Raw genomic sequence first — 24,823 nt, forward strand, 5'->3', positions numbered from 1 at the left:
CACAGGACTTTTATCACCTCAGTGTATCATTATTACTTTTTTCTTTTTTTCATCCTTCCAGATAACCGTGTGTATTAAAGCGCCTCTTGCGGAACGGATAGGTACGCCGATTCCAGATTAAATCCGTTCAGCGGATTAACGACCCCACCTGAGTTACACCATTCGAAAACATGTCGAAAACTTTCGCACACTTTCACATGAATCACATCTCACGCAGAGAGTTGGGGTACAAACACTTATTCCCGGGGAGTAGCAGGGTTGTGATATAAAGGGCATCCGACCACCCCTTAAATTAACCATACCAAATCCGTTAATAACCATTGCGACACTGAGCACACGCCGTATAAAGGCGCAAGAAAAAGAAGAGAGACTCAATTTCGTTTTTGCTTTCTACGTCTATCCTAAAGTTCTTCTACACTGAGGTTTAGAGGTCGCGCAAAATAATGTACCTCTTGTGGGCGTAGACAGAGCAGTATTGGTGGGGACGGGGTAGTGGCGGTGGTTCCCTGACCGTAGCCGAGCTGCAGTTGCGACAGCTGAAGCCTTGGCTCAAAGCATTTTGGGTTTGATTTCTGTTACCGCCACCCCATATAAACAACAAAATAACTCACTCAAACTGCAATACTTTTTTACGCAAGCATTTGAAGTGAACAGTAATAACTCAAATAAATACCATGAAAAATTCACATCGATTGTCTCTGCTTGTTAATCTGCCTTCCCCCCTCCTCCTGCCCCCCCTCCCCCACTTGAACTGAAAGGAGCATTGAATAAATTTCTTGTATTTATCCAACTATACAGTGATATGATATACGATTTTTACCTGTGTCTACTACAGAAGAATGGAAAAGGAAATTGAGAATGTGTTAGATGACGATCAGTTCGGCTTTAGGGAAGGTAATGGCACGAGGGAGGCGGTTCTGACGTTGTGGTTATTGATGAAAGCAAGACTAAAGGAAAATCAAAACACTTTCATAGCATCTGTCGACCGGGAAAAAGCGTTTCACAATGCCAAATAGTGCAAGATGTGTCAAATTCTGAGTAAAATACGGGTAAGCTCTAGGAAGAGACGGGTAATATACAACACATGCAAGAGCCAAGAGGGAATCAATCTATATATGGAAGAAGCAATCATGGAAATAAAAGAAGAGTTCAACAACGGAATTAAAATTCAAGGTGCAGGGATATCAATGATAAGATTCGTTTATGACATTACTATCCTCAGTGGAAGTGCAGAAGAATTACAGGATATGCTGAACGGAATGATCAGTCTAATGATGGCAGAATACGACTGAGAGTAAATGGAAGAAAGACGAAAGTATTGAAAAGTAGCAGAAATGACAAGAGAACAATGAAAATTAGCATCAGGATAAATGGTCACAAAGTAAATGAAGTTAAGGAATTCTTCTTCCTCGGTAGCAAAGTAATCAATGACAGACGCAACAAGGAGGACATCAAAAGCAAACTATCACTGGAGAAAGAGGCTTTCCTGGCCATGAGGAAGCTGCTAGTATCATAGGCCTTAATTTGGAGAAATGTCTGAGAATGTATATTTGGAGCACAGCAATGAATGGTAGTGAAACATGGATTGTGGGAAAATCAAAACAGAAGAGAATCGAAGCATTCGAGATGTGATGCTACAGACGAATGCTGAAAATTAGGTGTTCTGATAAGGTAAGGAATGAGGAGGTTCTGTCCAGAATCGGAGAGGAAATGAATAATATGGAACATGCACAAGAAGTAGGGACAGGATGGTAGTACATCTATTAAGACATCAGGAAATAACTTGTAAGGAGAGTAAAAATTGTAAAGGAAGACAGAGACTGGAATACATCCAGCAAATAGTTGAGGTTGTAAGTTGCAAGTGCTACTCTGACATGAAGAGGTTGGCACAGGAGAGGAAAACGTGGCGGGCCGCATCAAACCAATCAGAAGACTGATGAGTAAAATTGACGAATATGATGGATCTACCCTCATTACTGTTACCTTTCACCTGTGTGGTGCAGGGCGTGGTGACTGGTATTTGGGTTGGCAATCTGTATGAGCTAGGAAATTAACACGTAACCGTCACCTTTCACTATGTTTACTTTGTATATCTAACGAACATTTAAATGTATAAATAAGATAGGAAAAATAGAAAATGGCTTATCTACAGCCTAACTTGTGTAGTAAGGATCCTAATGACGAAATTATCCTAATGCCAAAATTCCTTCTTTAAAAGATGTATTTTTTTTATCAATGCAGCTATAACTATGGTGACTTTCATGTCGTGTACTCTTTATGTGTCACGGGGAAATTATGTATTGATGTCCTGACAGTCTTTTCATCAAAATCATTCTAAGTGTTTATTTTCTTTCCCTTCTTCCGGATCTTTATTGGACTAAAGAAGCCTTGGGAATTGCGTATAGCTACGTTTTCCCTCTTTTTTTTTTACTTTCTTTATTTGGGAAACGCCAGTGGCTCCTGCAATCCTCTCTAGTACAGTTATAATGGGATATTTACTACCTCAGATACCTCTTCCGTCACGAATTTTACGACACTGCACAGGATCTAGCTTGGCTGACTATGAAGCAGTTTCCCTGCGCCTACAGTGCGTGGAGACTGCGGTGCCACTCTGTGTACAACACAGAGAATGCTCGAATTACGGTGACAAACCGTTGCAAACTGAGACGGCCACCGTCAACGGATAAAGCACACAGCTCACCAGGCGACACGGAACTAACGTGGCCGCTCTTTCTGAACAAAGGGATGGACTGGCCCAGCAGCCACGACGAGAATGCGTTTCTGCGCTGGGATCACGTTAACCTGTGCGACCTCGACACTGCTCTTCACTAACCTGGAGTATATTTTCATTTCGATGTTTTCTAGATCCACCTACACGTCATGTACTTTGCCTCGTTGTTACGGAATACGATCGTGTTTTGTTTTGTGTTTTTGGCCGTGGTAGCGTTTGTTATTCCTGCGTGTGTGTGTGTGTGTGTATCAGGTGGTATTATCTGTCCTAAATCTGTGTATGCAAACTGTTACTTTGTTAGGGCTACTTTATTATTGTACTGTGATGGGTGACCATGGAGTATCACGTCTTGCCCCTTGCAACGAACATGCAGTGCTCTTCGTACATTTGTGCCATTCTATGACGAATTTACGTTTCCAGCGCTCGTCCCGCTGTAAGCAAACCGACTACACCCTTTTGCTCTTCTTTGGAAGCTTGCATTTCACCGTTTTCAGCACGACTGAGCGCAGTGGACGGTCGACGCGTGCATGTGCTCGGTCTACGGTCACGTGAGTGTGCGCCAGTGTCCCTCTAGCGACGACTTTGGGGCCTCAGCGCTCTTGTAGTGATTACACTCCCTTGCGTGTGCAGTGGCGTTAGACTGAGGTGACACAAGTAATGAGATACCACCTAACATCGTGTCGGAGCTCCTTTTGCCCGGCGTAGCCCAGCAGCTCTATTGCTGCCTCTCCATTATTGCGAAAGTGTTGCCGGTGCAGGATTTTGTGCACGAACTGACTTTTCGATTACGTCTCCTAACTGTTCGATGAGATTTATGTTGGACGATCTGGGTGGCCAAATCATTCACCCTCACTGTCCAGAATGTTCTTCAAACCAACACGAACAACTGTGGCTCGGTAACATGACCCACTGTCATCCACAAAAATTCCATCGTTGTTTGGGAACATTAAGTCCATGAATGGCTTGTAAATGTCTCCAACTAGCCGAACATAAACTTTTCCAACAAATGGTCGGTTCAGTTGGACCAGCGGACCCAGTTTATTCCATGTAAATACAGACAACATCATAATGGGGCCGCCACCAGCTTGCAGAGTGCGTTGTTGACAACATGGGTCCATGGCACGTGGGGTTTCCACACACTCAAACACTACCATCAGCTCTTACCAACTGAAATCGGCAGTCATCTGACCAGGCCACAGTTTTCCAGTCGTCTAGGATCCGCCTGAGCCCAGGAGAGGCGCCGTAGGCAACGTCGTACTGTTAGCAAAGGCACTGGCGTCAGTCGACTGTTGCCGTAGCCCCCACCTGATTTCGCAGCCCTGTCCTGACGGATATGTTCGTCGCTCGTCCCGCATTGATTTCTACTATTATTTCACGCAGTGTTGCTTATCTGTTAACACTGACAACAATACGCTAACACCGCTGTTTCGGTCGTTAAGTGAAGGCCGTTGGGCACTGCGTTGCCCGTGGTGAGAGGTAACGCCTGAAATTTGGTATTCTCGGCTCACTCTTGACGCTGAGGATTCGGAATATTGACTTCTCTAACGATTTCCGAAATTAAATGTCCCATGCTTCTAGCTCCAACTACCATTCTGCGTACAAGGTCTGTTAATTCCCGTCGTGCGGCCGTAATCACGTCGGAAACCTTTTCACATGTATCACCTAAGTAAAAATAACAGCTTCGCCAATGCACTGCCTTTTTATACCTTGTGTATAGCGTACTATAGCCATCTGTATATGTGCATATCGCTACTGCGTGACTATTGTCACCTCGGTGTACGATCCCTTCGGCGGTTTTCATTTTACAGCCTCTGGCTCTTCATTTTTTTAATTTTTTTTTATTCCCCTTGTAACTAGGCTTTCGCGGGAGAGTTAAAGACTCTTTTCAAATGTTTGGCGATTTTGTTTTTTCAGCATTTCTGCGTTCTTTCAATGCGCCCAGCATCCCTGTAAGCCCTGTTTAGTATGAATCATTCACACGTGAAAAATTTTCTAGAAAGAGTGGAACAAGTGTTCTGTAAGCAGTCTCCTTTGTAGATTGACTGCATTTTTCCAGTATCCTACGAATGAACCTAAGTCTGTCGTCAACTTTACCTGCGACTGAGCCTGAACCATCATTCCGCTTCATATCCTCACAAATGGCTACAGTCATATATTTGTGTACAATATCAGTGAAGAAACAACTTTTACAGGCATCTATGAAGGAGTCCACACTTCTAGAAACTCTCCTTACGTTTCTCAATCTGCGAGTGTGTCTAAAAACAAAGGATCTGTAACGTCCAGGCGCCACAAAATAATTTCATTTCCACGCATGCTCCAATTTTACGAGAGTATCATCTGCCTAGACACCAGCTACACTAAAGCAGATGTTTTCAGAAGCATTTGAAATTTGATCGAAAAAGATTAATGCGAAGTTGCACCATCTTTAGCCTATGCAACTCGTGAAGGAATGGACTTAACACAATTTGGGAATTATTCCCAAACGAATGTTGCGATTTTTGTCATGCAGTACAAGTTCATTCCGCTGCGATGAGGAAAAGAGTGTGCAGTATTAAACGACTAGCAACTTTAGCGCATTTAAGCGCTATGACATTCCCGCCAAAAGTTCTTAAAATATTTCTGTCCCCAAAAGATGGACTGATGTATTGGTTCCAGGCTTGCCGTGGCACCTAGACTTGTTACGAGCATAAGTTACTGTACATTCGCTTACAACACAATACATGGCATCACTCGCTCAAAGTAGCATGCAACGACTTCATTTCGTCCGCTAGAGCACTTAACAGCACTTACCGAGAGGCGGTAACGTTGTAATAAGGCTGTCTTATTACGTTTACTGGTGCTTGAGAGATGTTTAAGATGTTGTTTTGGTTGAAAAGTAGGAAGTGCAGCGGATTAGGGAAATAACGTGCAGAGTATAGATTAGCATGCTCCCACTACTTTCACTGTGACGTAGGTGAGAGCAACAGCAGTCAGCTCGGAGGCCAAGTACTTCAACAGACGTGCGGTTACGTAAACAGCGGCGCAGAACTCACCGCTACCTCTACCGAGATGGCACAGTTATTTGTACGCTCTGTTCGTATTCAGTACGAGTGCAATTGAAGTCCCCGCCTGACGGTTCGGTTGTAAGTATACCGTGATATCCAAATATCATCATAGCCTAACGCTTGAAGTCTTCAAAAAGATAACGAGGGGTTCTTTAACACATTTTTAGCTACTAAGCAACTACTGTAATCCTCATTTCAAAAATATCGACAAGATTTTAACCGCCAACAAAGAAGACAGTTCCTAGACGCGTCAAAAGACGTCTCCTCATCCCCATCACGTTGTGGAACGCAGTGGCTTTGCGTGACAGGCTTAGCACACGGAATAGCCCTCTCAAGGGGGCGGTGCGAAAAACCCGGATTTTTAAGGATGGAAACATTGCGTAGCTCCTCATTAGCGAGCATTACGAAGTACAGATTACATTTACTTTGTAACGTGCTTCTCAAGGGTTGGATGACGCGTATCTAATGGAGTTGTTGAGAGAAACTACTGTTGTTTGACATCCACAAACCTTGTGAGCAAGAAGAACATTTATCTGTTAGGGTGGGAAATAGAGCGATTTTGTTGGTAGAAATGCACTTATTTCTCTACGTATTTCCTTTCTAGTTCAATATACTTGGTCAAACGTTTTTCCTGTAAACAGATTCCATCTTTTTGGTTCAAAATGGTTCAAATGGCTCTGAGCACTATGGGACTTAACTTCGAAGGTCATCAGCCCTCTAGAACTTAGAACTACTTAAACCTAACTAACCTAAGGACATCACACACATCCATGCCCAAGGCAGGATTCGAACCTGGGACCGTAGCGGTCGCGCGGTTCCAGACTGTAGCGCCTAGAACCGCTCGGCCACCTCGGCCGGCCCATCTTTTTGATATCATCATTATTCATTATAGCGTATGGGGGAACGCAACCGGATATAGTAATAACAACAAATAAAATAGCCTCAGGGTGCAGTTATGGCGTTAAAAGATTTACCGCGTGATCAATTTCGAGACTTCACGCCTCATTCTCAAATGCACCTTTTTTACTCTTCCAATTGACGGTTACGTGTTAATTTCCTAGCTCATACAGATTGCCAACCCAAATACCAGTCACCACGCCCTGCACCACACAGGTGTAGTGTCGCTTACATAGGGCTGCGGAAGTACGATGTGGCAGCAACATCCTGCCACCCTTTCAAGTACCCACGCCAAAACCGTTCATAAACATGCCCACCCCGCAAAAATGCGGTACAAAAACTCAAGCTTTTGATTTTTAAGGCCTACTTTAAACTCATAAGGCAGTCGTTGAAGTTTATCTGTGCCAGAAGCGAACAGCAAAATTCAAATGGTTCAAATGGCTCTGAGCACTATGGGACTTAACATCTGAGGTCATCAGTCCCCTAGAACTTAGAACTACTTAAACCTAACTAACCTAAGGACATCACACACATCCATGCCCGAGGCAGGATTCGAACCTGCGACCGTAGCAGCTGCGCGGTTTCAGACTGAAGCGCCTAGAACCGCACGGCCACCACGGCCGGCAGCGAACAGCACTTTGTTAACAGTGAAACGGATTTGGTTCAAATTATTCCGTTTTCCTTCATCTGTTTTACAGTTTCTAGATCTGAAAATTCCTCCATATTTTCTGAGAATAATTTTCGTGATATGGACTGTCATTCCTTGACGTCTCTTTCAGTTTTGGATTTCGCAGAATCGGATTTCCCACGATCACGAATGTGTCTAGTAGAAGCTGTTGCATAGACGTGTATTTTCTTCAGTGGACTAAAATAGGTCGACCCTTGTTTCTCAAGGACAGGCAGCACAGATTTTTTCTGAAATAGACGAAAGATTTATCAATATTCATTAACCGTAGACAAAGCGGGAATTCGTACTCATTGCTCCATTCTGTAATTACGTTCATGGCTTTCAAATGGTCTACTGAGTTTTATATACTTCTAAAGCCAACTAAAGTGTAGGCTGATATGTCTATGTCTTACCTGTTTCCATTCTTCTAAAGTAGAATGATTCCAGTATTGCTCCAGTTTTGGGGGATTGTCTTCCTCCAAAGACATTCCGTAAATATATTTGGAACTTCCTTTTGTATTACTTTTCTTTCAGCTTTAACCGATTTTAATGAAGCATCATGGTTTCGAAGTGCCTTCCTTCATTCTTCACTCCATCCGCTTACTATATTATTTTTCTGTTTTTTTATAATTATTTACGTCTTCCATCCTCCTTAGTGGTTCGCAAATAACGTTACGCGGCGCTGAGGATGGATTTTTAAACAAAAGTAGCATTTTGCCTGTAAAATCTTAAAAAAATGGTTCAAATGGCTCTGAGCACTATGGGACTCAACTGCTGAGGTCATTAGTCCCCTAGAACTTAGAACTAGTTAAACCTAACTAACCTAAGGACATCACAAACATCCATGCCCGAGGCAGGATTCGAACCTGCGACCGTAGCGGACTTGCGGTTCCAGACTGCAGCGCCTTTAACCGCACGGCCACTGCGGCCGGCTGTAAAATCTTACATAAAATACAGTCTGCCTTCGTCGCTATACGGTCACTGTGTCTGCCTGTACAGCGGAGGACTCGGATAAGGTCTCTTCTTTTAGACGAGGAACTGTAACGGGCTCAGTCTTACTGCGAAGACATTCGGTTAGCCATTATAAAGAACTGTCAGTCACCCTGGTTTTGGACGCCGCCTGGAAGAGAGAGAGTTAGCTTTAGTGAAAAAGAATTTGGAACAACTGAGTTACCGTGATATTCGTGCTAGCGACGTTACGTCAGTTGTAGCTAGCGACTGAAGCAGCTCACACATGCCGTTGCTGTGTTCGCAGGATGGAGCGGCCGTGCTGGGGCATCGCCCGCCGGGGAGGTGGGCCTTCCCTCAAACAACCTACTGCTGGGGCCGACCTTCGACGCCCGCCTCGCCTACGGAGGAAAACTGCTGGCTCCGGACAAGGAGCGTGCCGACCAGGGATACGTGTACGAAAAGCCGCCGCAACCGTTCACCTACCCAACCAGAGGGACAACCACCACCACCACCGCCAGACCCTTCACCTACACTACTAGGAAACCAGTCTCTTATCTTCCCCCTGTAACCACTACCACAGCTAGACCCTTCACTTACACCACTCCGAAACCAGTCTCTTATGTTCCTCCCTCGACTACCACCACCGCTAGGCCCTTCACCTATACCACTCCGAAACCAGTCTCTTATCTTCCCCCTACAACCACTACCACCGCTAGGCCCTTCACCTATACCACTCCAAAACCAGTCTCTTATCTTCCCCCCACAACCACTACCACAGCTAGGCCCTTCACCTATACCACTCCAAAACCAGTCTCTTATCTCCCTCCGTCAACTACCACAGCTAGGCCCTTCACCTACACCCCACCCACCACAACCGCGAGACCCTACACATATACATTCGCTACATCCACTCCTAAACCAGTCACCTACCTCCCTCCCACAACAACTGTGAGACCCTATACTTACACATCCCCTACGACCACTTTCAAACCAGTCTCCTACCTCCCTCCTGTAACAACTGTCAGGCCAGTTACTTATACATATTCGACTACTACTGCCAAACCCTTTACTTACACCTATCCTACGACAACTCGCAAACCCTATTCCACAACCACAGCTCGACCTTCTACTTATACAACGAGACCAACGTATGCTACAACTGGTTATACGACGCAGTCGCCGAGGGTAACGTTTACGTACCCCACGAGGCCGCCGACTACCACTGCGAGGCCCTACACGTTCACCACTACAACGAGGCGCCCGACGTTCACGACTCCGAGGCCGACGCCGCCGCCCACTACAGTTAGAACGGCACCTCCTGTCACTGGATACAAGTACCCGTCTCCAACCGTCACTTTTACGTATCCCACCAGACAGCCAACCACCACTGCGAGACCCTTCACCTACACAACCACCAGCAAGCCCATTACCTACACCTACAGCACTACTACAGCTAAGCCCTTCACATACACCTATCCAACGACCACTTTGAGACCATACACATACAGCACCGTCAGAACAACCGGTTACCCCACTGTATCTCCAAGTGTTACATTCACCTACCCAACGAGACCTACAACCACCAGTGTCAGACCATATACATTCACTACAACGACCAGGAGACCGACTTTCACCACTCCAAGACCCACATATTCGACAACAACACCGAGGCCTTTCACTGTTACAACTCGACAGCCAACATTCAGCACCTATAGACCCTCTCAGTCTACAACAGTCTTCACTGGCTACCAGAAGGAATCACCTAGTAGGCCCTTCACGTACCCAACAACACAGAGACCTTTCACATATAGTACTACAACAGCGAGACCAACATTCATCACAACAACCACAAGGAGGCCAACAACAACATTCCGACCTACATTCATCACGACAACCACAAGGAGGCCAACAACAACGTTCCGACCTACGACAATCTACACTACGAGACTGCCAACCACTACTCTTCGGCCGTACACATTCAGTACGACGACGCAAAGGCCAACTTTTTCGATTCAGACAACCCCCAAAATAACTGGGTATCCCAAGGAAACACCCAGCAGACCTTTCACATACCCTTCAAGACTCCCAACGACAACCACACCTCGGCCTTACACGTACACCACTACAACTACTTTACGACCAGTCACTTTTACCACAACCTCTCCAAGGCCGACTTATACAACACCAAGGCCGACATTTACAACACCACGCCCCACTTACAGTACCCCTAGGTACACGTACACCACTCCGAGGCCGACATATACGACTCCGAGGCCGACATATACGACTCCGAGGCCCACATACACAACTCCTCGGCCAGTGACGTATCCCAGCACGCAGACAATCTTCACTGGCTATCCAAAAGAATCACCTAGCATCCCGTTCACTTACCCGACACCAGGAGCGCCTGCAGGAGACGCGAGGAAGAGTGCAGGACAACCTTTCTCATACCCAGCACTCTTTCCGGGAGCAGATTTTGACCTGCGCCTCTTGAAGAAGAGGTCTGCTCCCGTGATTACAGGAGAGCTGCAGAGAAAGGAACGAGCCGACGATGGAAAGTGAGTCTATCCCTCAATAGAAGCTAACCCGGGAGATGGCTGTTAACTACTTGTTAATTACTGTAAGCTACATTGCGAGAATAGTGCGTAATCATTATCCTGACCCTCTCACGACAGTTCATTCACGAATGTTATTTGAGGCAGATTACTAAGAAGCTCAGACGGCTTTCAGTGTCTCAGCCATCGCTTTGAAGACAACCATTCGTGTCTGACCCCATAAGATTCTGAGATGTGTAACTCATTCTAGACACTCATTTCGTGAAATTTCTGTGCCATTAATTTCTTTGCCACAAGTACAGTGCAAACAGTCGTGTTGCAGACATATGTTCACAAGGGTTCACGGAATTCTGAAGACATATCATTTGAAGCTAAGTTGTTTGAACAGGGAGCACTTGACCGTACCCTGTTTCTTCTGTGTGTAACTTTTTAGACAGAATGATAACACTGACATGCAACTGGAATTTCGGTTATCACTCCGTTTCTTCTGTGTTATCTCCGTCTTCAATTGTGGCCATATAAACTTCGATGTTACTGGAGCTGCTGCCATCCTACCTCGATCGGACATCGCCAAACTGGTATCTGAATCTGTGTCAAGTAGTTCCATTTCAATTTGTTAATGTGAATTGTGAATAAACGCCCCGGATAATTGTGTGCTTTACAATGCATAATCTACCATCGTATCAGATTAACAATGTCTTCTAAACATTTACGCCATTAATGTTACATTTGTTATTATTTTCAACAGTTTTATACGACAGTTAAATATGTAAGAAATAAAAGAATTAAAGGAAAATAAATAAATAATTATATTACTGTTGTTTCATTCCACACTATAAACAGCAGTAAATAAAAACAATATAATTACCTCCATCTTTAAAGCAAATAATTGTGTAACTAGAGAATTTACCGATATAATTCAGTACTGTTCAGTAAACTCACTGTATTTAATTGGTAACTTATAATAATAGCCTACCGAAAGTGTACACAATAAGATATATAAGTGATTAGTATAATGTTAAGCTATGATGTGTAAATTACCTACTTCACGTTTCTCAAATCCTCATAACAACGTAATCAAGGGCATGTATGAACTAGCTCATCTTTCTTATTTTACTGTTTCTCTGAGACTCAGATAAAATAGATTTAACAGTACGATAAAATGTGTAAATTGACAGGGGTTGCGAATTATGTATCATAAAATCCAGTCTGACTCATTAACTGAATTACAGCAAGCTGTATCGTGCATAATACAAAATTATTCAATCTGACTTATTAACTCAATTACAGCAAGCTGTATTGTGCATAAAACAAAATTTTTGCTAGAGTTAAAAAAAAAGGAATTATGTTCCTAGATTTGTGAAAGCTCTAATGTTTTACGAAAGATAGGTTTTATGAGCAAATAATTCATGTGTTGCGTATGATATGAGGTATAAATCCTAATTTTTTATTTAAAGATAATGTACGGAAAATAATATTTATCTCAGACGAAATGAAAGAAATACTTTTCCATATTACAATAACTACTCTTTCACACCACTAAAACTTGCTAAAGAACACGAAGCACGAATACTGTTTCGTATTTAAAAAAAAAAAAAAATGAACTGATTCGTAGAATTGCGCCTATATAACATTCACTTTTACTTATAGCGGAATTATGGTTCATATGATGAGTTAAAGTATAATGACTTATCCTGGAGCAGAATTAGGCTGGGAAACTAGCATGCATGCCCAAAACATCAATCATATGAAACTCACACTCTTCGTACAGTATATATTTATTGTCAAGTACCAGTGTCCTTACAGATACTTACGTTTCAGTTCATTTGAACAATTTCTAATTCAATAGAAAAAAGGGAAAAGGGCTATCTGAAAGGGTTTCTAATTACATTGAATATTGAAACTTCCTTGCAGATTAAAACTGTGTGTCAGACCGAGATTCCAATTCGGGACTTGAGTTAGAGTCTCGGTCCGGCACACAGTTTTAATCTGCCAGGAAGTTTCATATCAGCGCATACTCCGCTGCAGAGTGAAAATTCACTCTACATTGAATATTCTTTATGGGCAGAATGCAGTATGTTATTCTGGAAAAGGAGTAATCTAAAGGAACAGAGCTATTAGCTAGTTTGTTCCAGGGAAGTATAGTGAGAACATTACTATTCATGTCATATGTTAATGACTTAGTGTATAGTATTACGAACTTGAGAATATTCAAATTATTTTACTCACAATCATCGATTACAATTGTGAAAGAACCAGACAATTAAGTTCGTTTAGTGGTGAAAAACGCAGGTCAGCGTAATAACGTGTTGGTTTCAAAACATTATTACTCAGATCTGAAGATGCGCAACTCTGACTGAAATTGATAACCGGGCCTCTCAAAATTTTTCATCGTAGATTGTGAATAAAATAGTTTACAATTTTGATAATGTCCAGTTAATAACGATAAAATAGCAGTATGGCCCAAGCACAAGCCGTTAGCTCTTACCGTAGAGAACTTTAAATTCGAATGTAGCACTGTTTCACCACAGAATTAATTATTTACAACAACAGTCAGTCATATTATAAAAATAGCTGGAGGTGACAGTACGGAGACAGGCCTTTATGAAGATCGATTAAGCAAGCTTCGTTGAAAGTAAATGAAATATTACGCTTCGATATACTGGTAAAACACAAGAAAAGTCCAATTTCTCTAGAAAAAGAAATTGTTTACAATTCATTTACACGACGTACTGGAATATCTTCCGAGAGCGTGGGGTATATAGCAGGACAGACTAACGGAGGACATGGAGGGTTTGGATAGAAGGGTGACGTGATGGTCACAGGTTTGTTCGACCGTATGGGGAAAACATTTAACTGACAGGCAGTATAGGGAGTGCGCAACATCTGCCCATCTACAAACTCCTCCTTAAAAGGAAATTTAATTAGTTTGATTCAGCGTATTTTCAAAAATATCTAACCCCAAATATTTCAGTTTTTGAGAAAGAAAATCGTGTAAATTCGGCCCTTGTGAGTTTCTTTTTTCTGAGATGAAATGTATGACTCTAAACTCTATTACGTTAAATGTGTACATTGATAAGTATGATATAATATGAAGTTAAATTGAATTAATCGTACGAGTAGTTTTCTGGACAAATTTGGCTCATTAGAAAGATTCTGTGCTGCAGTTATTGCTCTCATTTATGGATTCATCTTTTTTTCCGGTAACATTATGCAAATGTTAAGCAAATTATACATGGCGAGTCATCTCACCCTGACATTCATAGTGCGATGTCTTTGTTGGAACTGAGGGAAGTCACGTCAGTGACTTAATATACTTTAAATAAAAGATTTCAAAAATGAGCCTATAGGATTAACTGCAGATATGATCTCTCTTGTACTCAAATAAGAACTGGAATGGGTTCTATGACATTTTCTTGAAAATCAGATAAATTAGCAAGGAACGTAGCGTACAAGAATAGAGTCTCAATCTGTGCCCCGCAGTTATGGGCTTCGTTTATGCACAGTCGATGGATCCCACAAAACTACAGCCAGTTAAAGCAGAATCTGTCTTGTGAATGTAGGCCCTCTAGGCGAATACCGTCTCGGGTTTCCAGCTGGGTGGCAGTGTTAAAATATCGCGACGTCTCGGAGAGTATCGTACTCATCGCCAGAAGATGATGAGTATGACACTCGTCGAAACGTCGCGTTGTTTAACACTGACACCCGGCTGCAAATCGGAGAGATTTTCAAGAACATAATCTGTCTTGTTCTGCATTTTGTGCCAACTGCTTGAGAAAACCATAAATTCGCAGAAATTTAGAGAAACAGAGCTCTGGTAGTAAAATATTAAAATAATAAATGGGGCAAAGTAGAGATTAATGGTCGACTTACGCGTGGCGTGGTGGAATCGCTTTCAGTAGGCAGATAATTTAATATATATACATATAAACCAATTAAACTTTATAAATTAAAAGACTGGCGTATAACAAAAACCACACAACCTTTAATTATCATGTCATGAATACATTTTAACTCCGAGGAATAAGTACGTTGGTTGTAGGATTTTCTCCAGTGTACTACTTCGGTTATGCATAACAATGTCATTTATCTATCATCGCTAGGTATATTTCCATCGGAGCATTTCATCAGAGAATTTATCGAATCATTTCCATTATTTGGGGGTGAAACGAAACCCCACTGACAAAATTTCGGAGGTTATTCAGGGATATTCTCTGGCTACTTTGATATCATTGACCCATGGTCTCCGGTCGCTCGTTACAGAGTAACTGCATTTATTTTATTTTTTCTTATCCCCATTGATGAGGGCATAGTGAAAAGTAATGTCTCTGAATTTTTAATAGAAAACTCTTAAAGCTTTTTAAATAAAATAGAAGTTGTTAATATTCTACATCTGTACCATTTATGTCTACATATTTCCAGTCCTCTGCCACCAGAAAGCTTCGAATTGTAGTGTGTAACATGGCTGTGTGTAACATAACTATGTCGGCGCGTGAGAAACAGCATGCTGTAATTGAGTTTCAAATTCGAAGAGTTAGTTCACACATGGAACACCCTCTCCTTCAATATGGCGGTGCTAAACTACACACGAGCGCTGCAACATCTGCAAAAATGTAACGCCCTGGTTTCACTGTCACGGGGCACCCTCCATATAGTCCCCACTTGGCTCAATCTGATTTTCATCTGTTTCCAAAACTCAAACAACACCTTCTGGGAGTTTACTTTGATAGCGATGACGCGGTACAAGAAGAGATGAGGTTGTGGCTCCATAAAGAAACTTTCTTACAGTGACGGTATCAACAGACTGGTCCTTCGTTGGGAGAAATTTACTCGTCGCCAGGATGACTATGTTGAGAAATGGATATGTAGACATGAAGATGGAATATATAGAACGATACTAACGTTTGTTTTATTTGAAGCGCTTTAAGAGTTTTCATATAAAAAATTCGGAAGGATTACTTTTCAGCACGTCCTCCTACTTTTCTGTCTGTATTGCAATGAAAATCTGCGTAGTAGTCGCAGATGTCGACATCACGGGTTCTATGCCCTGTTTGGAAACAAACTTGTTCCATTCGTTCACTTCACTCTCTCTTTACTACAGTAACGCCCAAGTTACCGTGACCGAGCGGTTCTAGGCGCTACAGTCTGGAACCGCACGACCGCTACGGTCGCAGGTTCGAATCCTGCCTCGGGTATGGATGTGTGTGACGTCCTTAGGTTAGTTAGGTTTAAGTAGTTCTAAGTTCTAGGGGACTGATAACCTTAGAAGTTAAGTCCCACAGTGCTCAGAGCCATTTTGAACCTTAAGTTACCGTTCGCCCTCTAACTCGCATTCATTATTGCTCGGTTCTGTATTGGTTTCGTTTTCTGGCGGTGATAGTTGCACTTTTACAGTGATAATCATCAGCGAAGATAGGTTACTGATGAAGAGTTGGCCAACATGCACTAGTGCTGGGCTTGACAGAATACAGAGGAAGAGTGGCGATAGGTCGCTACGCTGCGCTTTTCCTGCTGAAACAGCAACCACATCACAATACCACTGCATCTCTTCGTATGTGTCTGTGACAAATCGGATGTTTCTGCGTTCGAACGTAAGATACTAGTATTTTGAGGACCTATTCACTGCTGTGAACATATATTTACAGATGTGAAGATAACTGGAGTAACAAACCGAATAAATTATAATTACGTTATTACTCTGTGGCGAGCTACCGGAGATTACTAGTCCTTTCTACCAAAATACTTACAAGGGAACCTCACCATCGCTCCCTCCTCAGGTTTAGTGATAAGATGCCACAGTGGATAGCCCGTGAAAAAACTGAACACCGATCAAACATAAAAACAGGAAGAAGATGTACTGAACTATGAAAAAAAAGCAAAATAGACACAGTGAACACTCCAATATTAACAAGTGCAACATTTAGTAGAATGTGAGAGCCATGGCGTCGTGGTTAAGTGGTCACGGTGTTGGGTCCTAGTGCCTTTTATTTTTATTTTCTTTTTTCACGCCTTTATGAACTGTCCGTCCAGTCATTGAAATGTTTGTTCTTTTTCTGTAGTCTTGGCAGTTGTCATTCTATACATTGGCTATAGAACATGAGTCGTGTGGCAACAACACATTAATGTCGCAAGTAAATGTGATGAATAGTGAGAGCAGAAGAGATACCACATAGATTTCTCACGGAAATGAAAACAACAAATAAACGGGTGTGAACAAAGTTACAACACAGGAATTGAAGTGTCAAAACTTCCAAAACGGAACGCAGCTTCAAAAACGTTAAAAACATGTATTTTGACAGAACACAGAGAAACTGCGTGATTGTGACACTGTTGCGTTCCTTTGTAGCAGTTAATGTGACAAACTATTATGATTTCATCATTTCCCTGGGAGTGATCACATTCACATTCTTACGAACACCTAAATCGGCCAAGGAGACATATCTCACTCATTTACCAGGCGTACACACTAGGTGCATCGATAAGATATTCCTGTCATATGACGCACGTACTGTCACTGATGCCATGTAGAACACACCAGACGTGTTTTCCGGTGGAGGATTCGGTTGACATCAAACGTTTGCAGTTCCATTCGAAAGCCACTTCCTCCGGCTGCTAATAGAGTAGTTGCACAGAATCAGTTTTCATTACAGGTCCCTTCCTTACACCTCGCTGCTGCAAACTGACGTTGCACCACGACGCAGACACAAATTTGAATACAGCGAATAAAATAAATAAAATTAGAAGAATGCACGAGGGAGCTTTAAACACCGTGACCAATTAGCCACGACGCCGTCGGTTCTTTTCTGCGCTCAGTGTTGCACTTGTAAGCTTGGACCGTTCACTGTTTCTGTATTTTTTTTCTTTTTTCACAGTTCAGTACACCGTCTTCCTGTTTTCACACTTGATATGTGTTCAGTTTTTGACGGCCGCCCACTGGGCCCTCTTACCGCTAAATCTGATGGGGGTGCAATGGAGAGTTCCCTTGTTAGAAAATATCCCAGAAAAAAACCTCATTATGCTGTAAATGGATTAAGGATTGGCCAAGTATACTGCTTTAGAAATACTGTTACATTTGGTCTGAAAGCACATAATCATAATCTCCTGCAATTCATCGTTCCCACCTTTATAGCAAAGAGTCAGGGTTTTCAGGCGGTGCGTTTCCTTGTAATTTTATCCCTCATGAAGCGGGCATGCTGTCTGCAGTTAACATGCAGTTCTTGAACGCAATGCACATGAAATTTGAAACGCAAATATTAGACATGAAATACTGAAGTCCCAAACAGAATAAAATTGAAAATGTGATAAGGATATAACGGTTTGCTGCTGACTGGATGGTGTTGGGTTGGTGTTGGTGACGCTGTTGATGGTGGTGGTGCTGTTGGTGGCGGTGATGCTGTCGCGGGAGATGACGCTGTTGGTGTCTGCGATGGTCACGGCGCTGTTCCAAGAGGATCCTGCTACCAAAAACTGTACGTACTGCCACAGTATCTTACTACACAAGTACTTCAATAACTACGTCTGTCAGATATCAAGTAAATAAGGAGGCAGTAATAACGTGATTCACTTATGTAGACGTAACTTTCATCAAATTGTAATAGAGATGCAATTTGTTGCAACATAGTAAGTTGTCCAAATAACACAAAACAGATCAAAAATTTAAAAAAAGGTTCCTTTACACTTAAAATTTACTTTTTCAGCTGTTTCGTTGGCAGTGTGCTCTTGCCCTGACTATACAAGCACAAAATATGTTTCTATAAGAAATCAGATGTATCAATGATCACATGTATGAATGACATCAGCATCATCACGTGACGGGTCACGCTGTCCCCTACATTCTCCCTCCCCCTCTCCGTCCCCTCTCCAACCAATACCGACTTAATATAGAAACAAAAAAGCCGATCACAGTGCAGCGTATTAGGGCACATTAAAATATAGTCCCAGAGCAACCAGCAACCATGTTAGCTGTGCTCAAAAGTGTTCGAATGATCTGAATTGTTGCACAATGTTCAAAGGTATATGCCCAAAAAATCCACATCTAAAATATGTCAGCGGAACACACACACACACACACACACACACACAAACACACACACACACACACACACACACACACAAACACCTACACACACACAGTTCGCTTATCGTAATGTGCATGTACTATCACACACCTCTGATTATGGAAAAAATTTAGACTTTGCACCAAAACAATATTACATTATTTCACAAAATATGCACTGAAAAACCAAACAAACTGGTACACTTGCCTAATACCGTGTAGGGGCCCAGCGAGCACGCAGAAGTGCCCCAACAGAACGTGGCATGGACTCGAATAGTATCTGAAGTAGTGCTGGAGGGAACTGACACCATGAATCCTACAGGGCTGTTCATAGATCCGTAAGAGTACCAGGGGATCTCTACCGAACAGCACGTTGCAAGGCATCCCAGATATGCTCAATAATGTTCATTTCTGGGGAGTTTGATGGCCAGCGGAAGTGTTTAAACTCGGAAGAGTGTTGCTGGAGCCACTCTGTAGCAATTATGGACAGGTGGAGTGTCGCCTATGTCCTGCTGGAATTGCGGAAGTCCATCGGAATGCACAATGGCCATGAATGGATGCAGGTGATCAGACAGGATACTTTCGTACGTGTCACCTGTCAGTGTCGTGTCTACAGATATCAGGGGTTCCATGTCACTCCAACTGCAGACGCCCCCCACAATTACAGAGTCTCCATCACCTTGAACAGTCCCCTGCTGACATGCACGGTCCATGGATTTATGAGATTGTCTCCATGCTCGTACACGTCCATTCGCTCGCTACAATTTGGAACGAGACTCGTCCGACCAGGCAACATGTTTCAGTCATCAACAGTCCAATGTCGGTGTTGACGGGCCCAACCAAGGCGTAAAGCTTTGTGTCATGCACTCATCAAGGATACAGGAGTGGGCCTTCAGCTCTGAAAGCTCATATCGATGGTATTTCGTTGAATGGTTCGTACGCTCACATTTTTTGATGACCCTGCATTGAAATCGGCACCAATTTGCAGAAAGGTTGCACTTCTGTCACGCTGAAGGATCTCTTCAGTCGTCGTTGGTCTCGTTCTTGCAGGATCGTTTACCAACCGCAGCGATGTCGTAGATTTGATATTTTACCAGATTCCTGATATTCACGGTACACTCGTAAAATGGTCGTATGCGAAAAACCCCACTTCATCGCTACCTCAGAGATGCTGTGTCCCATCGCTCGTGCGCTGACTATAACACCATGTTCAAACTCACTTAAATCTTGATAACCTGTCATTGTAGCAGCAGTAACCGATCTAACAACTGCGCCAGACACTTGTAGTTTTATATAGACGTTGGCGACCGCATCGCCGTATTCTGCTTGTTTAGATATCTCTGTATTTGAAAGCGGTTGTCTATACCAGTTTCTTTGGTGCTTCAGTGTATTAGCTTTCCAGAACAAAACACACATGCCACTATTATAGTTAATTAACTGAGGTGTAAGATTTTAAAAAATACACAGGTTTTGCATCTTGGTAGTACTGACAAAAATTATAGGTTAAGCGAAAGTTGTTGATGATCAAAGTTTTGATTTTTGTACCACAGTTTTGAACCACATTGGAACATCAAATTAAATGTTTCCACATCTAAACTGTCTGTATTACTTATTAAAATACATGCAGCTCACTTATTGACATTACGTAAATAAATTATAGGTTAACCGAAGACCGTAATTCGATCTTTGTACTAGTCAGTAGATCATCAAAATACACTCCTGGAAATGGAAAAAAGAACACATTGACACCGGTGTGTCAGACCCACCATACTTGCTCCGGACACTGCGAGAGGGCTGTACAAGCAATGATCACACGCACGGCACAGCGGACACACCAGGAACCGCGGTGTTGGCCGTCGAATGGCGCTAGCTGCGCAGCATTTGTGCACCGCCGCCGTCTGTGTCAGCCAGTTTGCCGTGGCATACGGAGCTCCATCGCAGTCTTTAACACTGGTAGCATGCCGCGACAGCGTGGACGTGAACCGTATGTGCAGTTGACGGACTTTGAGCGAGGGTGTATAGTGGGCATGCGGGAGGCCGGGTGGACGTACCGCCGAATTGCTCAACACGTGGGGCGTGAGGTCTCCACAGTACATCGATGTTGTCGCCAGTGGTCGGCGGAAGGTGCACGTGCCCGTCGACCTGGGACCGGACCGCAGCGACGCACGGATGCACGCCAAGACCGTAGGATCCTACGCAGTGCCGTAGGGGACCGCACCGCCACTTCCCAGCAAATTAGGGACACTGTTGCTCCTGGGGTATCGGCGATGACCATTCGCAACCGTCTCCATGAAGCTGGGCTACGGTCCCACACACCGTTAGGCCGTCTTCCGCTCACGCCCCAACATCGTGCAGCCCGCCTCCAGTGGTGTCGCGACAGGCGTGAATGGAGGGACGAATGGAGACGTGTCGTCTTCAGCGATGAGAGTCGCTTCTGCCTTGGTGCCAATGATGGTCGTATGCGTGTTTGGCGCCGTGCAGGTGAGCGCCACAATCAGGACTGCATACGACCGAGGCACACAGGGCCAACACCCGCCATCATGGTGTGGGGAGCGATCTCCTACACTGGCCGTACACCACTGGTGATCGTCGAGGGGACACTGAATAGTGCACGGTACATCCAAACCGTCATCGAACCCATCGTTCTACCATTCCTAGACCGGCAAGGGAACTTGCTGTTCCAACAGGACAATGCACGTCCGCATGTATCCCGTGCCACCCAACGTGCTCTAGAAGGTGTAAGTCAACTACCATGGCCAGCAAGATCTCCGGATCTGTCCCCCATTGAGCATGTTTGGGACTGGATGAAGCGTCGTCTCACGCGGTCTGCACGTCCAGCACGAACGCTGGTCCAACTGAGGCGCCAGGTGGAAATGGCATGGCAAGCCGTTCCACAGGACTACATCCAGCATCTCTATGATCGTCTCCATGGGAGAATAGCAGCCTGCATTGCTGCGAAAGGTGGATATACACTGTACTAGTGCCGACATTGTGCATGCTCTGTTGCCTGTGTCTATGTGCCTGTGGTTCTGTCAGTGTGATCATGTGATGTATCTGACCCCAGGAATGTGTCAATAAAGTTTCCCCTTCGTGGGACAATGAATTCACGGTGTTCTTATTTCAATTTCCAGGAGTGTATATAAAAACTGATTTTATAGCACTGAAAGAGTCACATGACTGCTACTGGTGATAGCGTACAGCTTAAAGTGCACTTTTCGATGACAAGTACCAAAGTAATCAATGTTATTCCTAGCTCTTATTTCGTTAAAACTCGTATCGAAATCAGCCAAACATTATAGTGACCCCAAGATAGGGTATTAACTTTATCTTGCAATTCAAAACGTTGTCATCTTTTGCCACCACACTGTGGGCGCTACATGACACTTCAGTGAAATGATCAGTAGTTCACACATTCCTATAAGCAAGAAACAAAGACTGCTATGTTTTCAAACTTACCCAAACCTTAAAGCGATTTCATGCTAGGGCACTAACTTTACCTTACAGTATAAAATGTTTGTCATCTCATGCCGACAATGCTGACAAGGGAAACTCTCCATCACATTCTCCCTGAGATTCTACATCTACGTCTACATTTACATCTACATTTATACTCCGCAAGCCACCCAACGGTGTGTGGCGGAGGGCACTTTACGTGCCACTGTCATTACCTCCCTTTCCTGTTCCAGTCGCGTTTGGTTCCCGGGAAAAACGACTGTCTGAAAACCTCCGTGCGCGCTCTAATCTCTCTAATTTTACATTCGTGATCTCCTCGGAAGGTATAAGTAGGGGGAAGCAATATATTCGATACCTCATCCAGAAACGCACCCTCTCGAAACCTGGCAAGCAAGCTACACCGCGATGCAGAGCGCCTCTCTTGCAGAGTCTGCCACTTGAGTTTGTTAAACATCTCCGTAACGCTATCACGGTTACCAAATAACCCTGTGACGAAACGCACCGCTCTTCTTTGGATCTTCTCTATCTCCTCCGTCAACCCGATCTAGTACGGCTGGCTCTGAGCACTATGGGACTTAACATCTATGGTCATCTGTCCCCTAGAACTTAGAACTACTTAAACCTAACTAACCTAAGGACAGCACTCAACACCCAGCCATCACGAGGCAGAGAAAATCCCTGACCCCGCCGGGAATCGAACCCGGGAACCCGGGCGTGGGAAGCGAGAACGCTACCGCACGACCACGAGATGCGGGCTGATCTAGTACGGATCCCACACTGATGAGCAATACTCAAGTATAGGTCGAACGAGTGTATTGTAAGCCACCTCCTTTGTTGATGGACTACATTTTCTAAGGACTCTCCCAATGAATCTCAACCTGGTACCCGCCTTACCAACAATTAATTTTATATGATCATTCCACTTCAAATCGTTCCGCACGCATACTCCCAGATATTTTACAGAAGTAACTGCTACCAGTGTTTGTTCCGCTATCATATAATCATACAATAAAGGATCCTTCTTTCTATGTATTCGCAATACATTACATATTTCTATGTTAAGGGTCAGTTGCCACTCCCTTCACCAAGTGCCTATCCGCTGCAGATCTTCCTGCATTTCGCTACAATTTTCTAATGCTGCAACTTCTCTGTATACTACAGCATCATCCGCGAAAAGCCGCATGGAACTTCCGACACTATCTACTAGGCCATTTATATATATTGAGAAAAGCAATGGTCCCATAACACTCCCCCGTGGCACGCCAGAGGTTACTTTAACGTCTGTAGACGTCTCTCCATTGATAACAACATGCTGTGTTCTGTTTGCTAAAAACTCTTCAATCTAGCCACACAGCTGGTCTGATATTCCGTAGGCTCTTATTTTGTTTATCAGGCGACAGTGCGGAACTGTATCGAACGCCTTCCGGAAGTCAAGAAAAATAGCAGCCACCTGGGAGCCTGTATCTAATATTTTCTGGGTCTCATGAACAAATAAAGCGAGTTGGGTCTCACACGATCGCTGTTTCTGGAATCCATGTTGATTCCTATATAGTATGGTTTCCAAAAACGACATGATACTCGAGCAAAAAACATGTTCTAAAATTCTACGACAGATCGACGTCAGAGATATAGGTCTATAGTTTTGCGCATCTGCTCGACGACCCTTCTTGAAGACTGGGACTACCTGTGCTCTTTTCCAATCATTTGGAACCTTCCGTTCCTCTAGAGACTTGCGGTACACGGCTGTTAGAAGGGGGGCAAGTTCTTTCGCGTACTCTGTGTAGAATCGAATTGGTATCCCGTCAGGTCCAGTGGACTTTCCTCTGTTGAGTGATTCCAGTTGCTTTTCTATTCCTTGGACACTTATTTCGATGTCAGCCATTTTTTCGTTTGTTCGAGGATTTAGAGAAGGAACTGCAGTGCGGTCCTCCTCTGGACTCACCAGATTCACTGGTAAGAGGAGGAAGTGGACAGCCCTTCAAAACCTGAACACGGATCAAGCATGAAAGCAGGAAGAAGGTGCACTGAACCACGAAAAAAAGCAAAATAGAAATACCGAGCGGTCCAATGACAAGACGTGCAATATACAGCAGCCTCAAACAGGAACGGCGTTGTGGTTAAGTGGCCACGTTATTGAACTGGCAAGCGGGCGAGCCTTGTTCAAACCTCCGTCGGGCCAATTTTGTATTCCCGCTGTTCGCTCTATTCAGACTTGTGTCTGTATCGTGGTGTAACGTCCATTTGCAACAGCGAAGTATAAGGAAGGGACCTATAATGACAGCTGAATCTGCACAACAACTCTATTAGCAGCCGAAAGGAAGTCGCTTTCGAATGAGAACCGCCAACGTTTGATGACAAGGCGACAAGTCAACCTAATCCTCCACCGGAAAACAGGTCTGCTGTGTCATACACGACATTAGTGACAGTACGTGTGTCATATGATAGGAATCTCTCATCGACGCACCTAAT

The 24,823-nt window shown here is 43.7% G+C and overlaps 1 protein-coding gene across 1 annotated transcript in view; it reads left to right on the forward strand.

The window, feature by feature from the left end:
- Positions 1 to 24,823, forward strand: part of LOC126088332 (mucin-2-like) — a 227,338-nt gene that overhangs the window by 131,393 nt on the left and 71,122 nt on the right. The window contains exon 2 of the mRNA XM_049906466.1: positions 8,595 to 10,849. Within this exon, the coding sequence (XP_049762423.1) occupies positions 8,595 to 10,849 (2,255 nt within the window). The remainder of the gene's footprint in view (positions 1 to 8,594; positions 10,850 to 24,823) is intronic.

Source organism: Schistocerca cancellata, chromosome 6 (genome assembly GCF_023864275.1).
Source record: "Schistocerca cancellata isolate TAMUIC-IGC-003103 chromosome 6, iqSchCanc2.1, whole genome shotgun sequence".
Lineage (NCBI taxonomy): Eukaryota > Metazoa > Arthropoda > Insecta > Orthoptera > Acrididae > Schistocerca > Schistocerca cancellata.